Source organism: Lytechinus pictus, unplaced genomic scaffold, assembly GCF_037042905.1.
Source record: "Lytechinus pictus isolate F3 Inbred unplaced genomic scaffold, Lp3.0 scaffold_20, whole genome shotgun sequence".
In the NCBI taxonomy this organism is placed as follows: Eukaryota; Metazoa; Echinodermata; class Echinoidea; order Temnopleuroida; family Toxopneustidae; genus Lytechinus; species Lytechinus pictus.
In genome coordinates, this window is record NW_026974141.1 from 5,124,489 (window position 1) to 5,130,159 (window position 5,671).

Below are 5,671 nucleotides of genomic sequence, written 5' to 3' on the forward strand. Positions count from 1 at the left end.
CGGTCTTGTTTTAGCTGTGACCTTGCTTTGACCTTGAAGGGTAATTAGTCTAAACTCAAGTACATGCAAAAAACCAAACATTTCAAAAGGCAACAATATCTGAATATCAAAACTATGTCATTCTATGACATCCCAACCCCCTAAGCGTGACGGAATGTCACAAATACAACAATCAATTCTTGCGTTAAAACTTTGATAAAAAAGGTTCATTAAAATATAATTGTCCAATGTCCATCTTTTCATCTTTGGCATTTTGAATCATTAGGAGCAATTTCTCCAATATGTTCATAATTGTCCTGTAATTAATATCATCGTTCTCAAAGTCTAAATGTCTGAACGTTCCTCTCGCTTCATCAGAGATACAAGTTTAGTGATGGGTCTGTTTGCACATGTGCCGTCTGCAAACTTCACTTCAACAATTCTTACCAGTCCATCTTGTCCAGGTTTGGTGTCTACTACTTCGGCCATCTTCCAAGACCCACGTCTTTTGTCATCACCGATGACAAGGACAATATCGTTCTTCTCTATGTTCTCTGCAGAATGTTGCCACTTCTGACGTGACGTCAACTTGTGGATGTAGCCAAGCCACCTATGCCAAAACCCGTCCACCATTTTATTGCAAAGTTCTCTACGTTTGCGTGGATCTCCTTTGTAGTCTTCACAAGGGATGTCTGGACAGGTCAATTCCCCTCTACCAATAAGAAACTCGATTTTGAAACGTTGACAGTGCTCACGGACCTGTGTTTGGTTGAGTTTAAGATTCAGTTCATTGATTGTATTGTCAGCCCCTCGGAAACAAGTGGCATTGTCACTAACCATCATGGCAGGTGCTCCTCTAACACTGACAAACCTTTCCAAGGCTTGAAGGAAAGCCTGAGTTGAGAGGTCCTGGACAACAGTCAAGTGGACAGCCCTGGTAACTGCACATGTGAATAAAGCACAGTATCCTTTGGTCGTGGTATTACGATTCAGTTTCACCATTACTGGGCCTAGATAGTCTACCAAGGTGGTCTTGAAGGGTGGAGAACAAGGGCTGATCCGGAACTCTGGTAAATCGGCCATTCTCTGGTGTGCCGGTCTTCCTCTATATCGTCTGCAAGGGATGCAACAACGAACAACACGTCGTGCGATGTTCATGTCGCCTACTATCCAATACCTCTTCCTGACCTCATTCGCAGTCCGCAAATGACCACCATGAAGGGCATGTAGATGTCTATCACGTACAAGGAGGAAGCTAATGTGGCTATTCTTTGGCAGAAGATAAGGATGGCGAACATCATACGACAAAGGGGCCCTACCAAGACGTCCGCCAATACGATACACCTGTTGGTCCTCATCAAAGAATGGACTGAGTTTCTGTATATTGGGATCTTGGAAATCTATCCCTTTCTGTGCTTGCCTGACCCAATATAGCTCTGCTTCCTTGATCATTCTTTGGGATGGCCATTCAGAGATCTGCCGGATGAGTTGCTTCAGCCATTGATTCCGTGGAAGCTCCTTGAAGGATAACAACCTGGCCGTGACCATCTGGAGTCTAGACCAACTAGAGAATTTGGTTGCATCAGCAATTGGAGAATTCTTGGACACAGCATTCACAGATAATGCGAAAGTCTTGCTGTTTCGGGAGTGAAATTTCTTCCGTTCAGGATCTCCTGGTTTGACGAGAATGTTTTCAGGTGTCTTCGGCCATGATTGAGGAGGTAATCTCAAGAATCCTGGTCCATCAATGACCTCCTGCATGTCTGTGACATCGCCTCCTCTAGAAATGAGATCAGCTGCATTTTCATCTGTGGGAACGTAGGCGATATCACTGTAGGGGTCAAATTCAGAAGTGATCTCACCAACTCGATGGGCAACATATGAGCGGAAGGTTTTCGATTGCCCTCTTAGCCAACTTATCACCGTCATGCTGTCTGTCCATATCTTCCATCCTTCTATGTTGAGGCGTAGAGCACTTCGGATGGTGTACATCAATCTGGATAGAAGGAGAAGAGCTTGTAACTCCTTCCGAGGCATACTTGTTTGCTTTAGTGGCGTCACCCTAGACCTGGCACAGACAAAGGATAAATGAGCTTGTTGACTGTCAGTATGGGACCATCTCAGCCAAACTGCGAAACCCATAGCGTCCTCCGATGCATCGCTAAAACCATGCATATATGCTGTAGGTAGAGGTCTCTTTCCCCTGTAAGGCTCCGGTATCAGACATCTTGGAATCTCAATGCCATCCATTTTGTCAAGGTCTCTGTTAATCTTACTCATCATGGCATACAATTCACTGCCTTTGTCAATAGGGGAGTCCCAGTCAAGGTCTATTTGCCATAACATTTGAAGAAGAATCTTGGGGCGTACCAACAGACCAGAAAGCATTCCAAAAACATCGTAATAGGATGCCGTTTGAGCAAGAATCTTCCGTTTGGTCAGGGTAGTATCGTCAGAGGGTTTGACCTTCTTCACGCTCAGTGTATCCTTAGATAGATCCCAACTGGTTCCAAGAACTGTAGCAGTTTCAGTGTTTTCTGTCTCGTCACATACCTTTTTCACATTAGATTGCCACTTCCTTATGTTGAAGTTTCCCTTCTTCAGCGTGTCCGTCAATTCAGACTTCAGCTCCAGAGCTTCCTCAGTGGTCCTGACTGACTCATTCAGGTCGTCCATATAGAATTGCTCCGTGATTACTTTCTGTAGTTTGTCATCATCCGGTGCATGTTCACTAGCCACATGTCTGAGAGTGACTATTGCTGCAGTAGGGGAGGGCTTGTCCCCAAATGTAACGGTCCTCAGTTCATAGACTTGCATTGGGTAATTTGGATTTTCTCTAAACACAAATCTGTGGAATCTAGCATCATCTGGGGGAATCATGATCGCCTGGAACATCTTCGAAATGTCAGCGATCACGCCCACTTCATTTTCACGAAACCGGAGGGCTACCTCAAACAAATTTGAGTTGACGTTCTCTCCTTTGATAAGATAATCATTCAGGGAATGTCCTTGAAATTTCGCCTTACCGTCATATACGACTCGGACTGGAGTAGTTTTTGAGTCTTTGACAACTGCGAAGTGTGGAAGGAACCACATCTTGTTCCCTGTTTCCCTGTCTTGTTGCAACTCATCCTGCGTCACCAGCCGAGAGACACCCCTTTCCAGTTGATCCTTCATTTGCCGACAGTAGACCTCCCATTCCTTTGGGCGATTTCTGAACTGGTTCTCAAGGCTCTTCTGTCTCTTTACAGCGTACTCATAGTTATCTGGTAACCCTTCTGGAGATCGCTTCCAGGGTAAGCGGATCTCATAAGAACCATCTGGTAGTTGATTGACACTCTTCATCATGGATTCAGTAGCTCCTTTCTCATCATCAGAAATGCACTTGCATTTCCTGGGTTCCAAGCCAGCCGTCTCGAGTCCAATGAACTCCTCTAGGGATCCTGAAGCGACCACGTTAACGTAGTTAAGAAGTGGTGCTGTGTTAGATGGACCTCCTTGAATAAACCAACCTAGGGGACATCTTACCGCAACTGGTTCATCGGGACTGCCTCCTCTGATATATTCCTCCCAGACCATAAGGTGAGTATTGTCCACTCCAAGTAATAGATCAATTACTGGTGATGAGGCTTCATCAATATTTACACCTGTCAAGTGGTCATAGGATTTCAGCTGCTCAGGAGTAATGACAGGTATATCTCCACAGGGTTTCTCGATCTCAATGGCTCTCAAGGGATATGAACAATTTCCTTGGCTATCCTCGATTTCACATTCCAGGATCCTCAGCTTGCGTTTGATGATGCTTCCACCTACAAGGCTCAGGTCATGGTCCTGGTAACAGTCGCCATCAATTCTGGAAAAGATTCCTGTTCTTACGAGGGTGGCCTGACTACCCCCATCTATCAGGATGCGTACAGGGTGTCGTTTGTTACCACATCGCAGAAAACCCATCACAGTTGGTAAGGTAGCCTGCAGTTTCCCTACTTCTGTGCTTGTAGAAGATTGAACTGAGCTGTTGGAATGCATGGGTCTCACAATGTCTTCTTGATTAGCACTGACTCTTCGACTCTGATCTCTGGCATCATCATGGGCTTTGGTACAAATGGCGGGAAAGTGCTCATCACTACCACACATCTGGACTCGACATGGTGACCTGAACTGGCACTTACTGTGGTCATAAGGTGGCTTGCCTGAGATACAGTTATTATGGCCACACCTGAAGCAGATGTTGTTAGACTTCATCACATCAAATTTCTCCTTTAGCGCAAGAGACCTGAATTTATTGCATGTTTTCAGATAATGAGATGAGGTCTTTGGGTGCAGAGGGCACTTTGGGATGTGTGCAGTTGATGTATCCTCCATCGACATGGCTGCGTTGAAGGACTTTGAAACTCTCTTTGTAGGTTCCAAGCTTTCAGATGTAGTAGATTTTGATTTCTCAATTAGGATGTGCTGTTGATATAGCCATTTGCTGAGTCCTGAGAGGGAATCATCAGTATTGTCATCGCGAACACTTTTGTAATACAGAATCCTATGTTCCTCTGGGAGCTTCAACTTGATTTGGCTCAGCATAATCCTGCTATTCATCTCACCTGCTAAGCCAATCGTCTCTGCTTGGCATTCAAAATTCTGAAGAACCTGGATGAAGTTTGCCATTGCAGGAAGATTAACCTTTCCTTTACTCTCATATGGCTTGAGACTATCCAAATCCTGTAGCAGTCTGTCAACTACTCGGTCTTTGTCATCAAAGCGTTGTTCTAGCATCTCCCATGCTCTTGCTACACTCGAACAGCTTTTGACCAAGTTTCTTTCCTTATGAGACATCATTGATTCTGACAACTGGAAGAAACATTCAATCTCCGACAGTTCCTTCGTACAATGTTGGAACATTTCCTTGAATCTCTGATATTCCCTGATATCTCCATTGAATGTTGGGAATTTAAGTCTCGCCATCCTGGGAGCACAGGCACCTGCAGATTGATTCCGAGAGGTAGGAGCAGGAGAGCTTGGAGGAGTAGTTGACTGTTGATTGGATGCTTGGTTGATTGATGATGGCGACAGCTGTTTGCTGAGGATTTTCCTACCATCATTAATCTTCTGGACAAAGTCTGCCTCACAGTTGACCATCCAGGTTTCCTCTGCTTCAAATTCAACGTCGTTCTCTATTACCTGTACAAGCTCTGCGTGCGTCTCTTCTACCCTTGCGAACTGTTCCTCGGCCTTGTCGATGTACTGCTTGAGGAGACTAGTATCTGCAGAGTCATTGGAGAGGTTGACAATAGCTGTTAATGTCCTCGTCAATTGTCCCTTCAGATTGCGCCTCGAAACCTTTAGAGCCTTTGTGTCAGCCATCTTGCGTTGATAATATACAGCAAAGTTGTTGAAGAACTGTTAAGACCGTGTCAGCATATACCACGTTGTCACAATAACCACAAAGGAGGCGTATTCTAAAATTAGCTTCCTTTTAATACTTGGAAGTATCTCAGTAGCGGTGCTAGCTTGTAGCATATATTCAACAACTGTGTGTGAATCCTTCAGTTTTGTATTAAAAAACGAAGAAAACTCGGGATCGACCAAGGTCGATGTACCTTCGAACGGTCTTGTTTTAGCTGTGACCTTGCTTTGACCTTGAAGGGTAATTAGTCTAAACTCAAGTACATGCAAAAAACCAAACATTTCAAAAGGCAACAAT

General features: G+C 44.6%; 1 protein-coding gene across 1 annotated transcript; it reads right to left on the reverse strand.

The window, feature by feature from the left end:
* Positions 1–324: 324 nt before the first annotated feature.
* LOC135157940 (uncharacterized) lies at positions 325–5,331 on the reverse strand. Its single transcript, XM_064115145.1, has one exon. The coding sequence runs from the start codon at positions 5,329–5,331 to the stop codon at positions 325–327; it is 5,007 nt and encodes a 1,668-aa protein (XP_063971215.1).
* Positions 5,332–5,671: the final 340 nt, after the last annotated feature.

Bases quoted from the DNA above. Each gene is read 5' to 3' on its own strand.
- LOC135157940 (XM_064115145.1), bottom strand. From the start codon at position 5,331: ATGGCTGACACAAAGGCTCTAAAGGTTTCGAGGCGCAATCTGAAGGGA.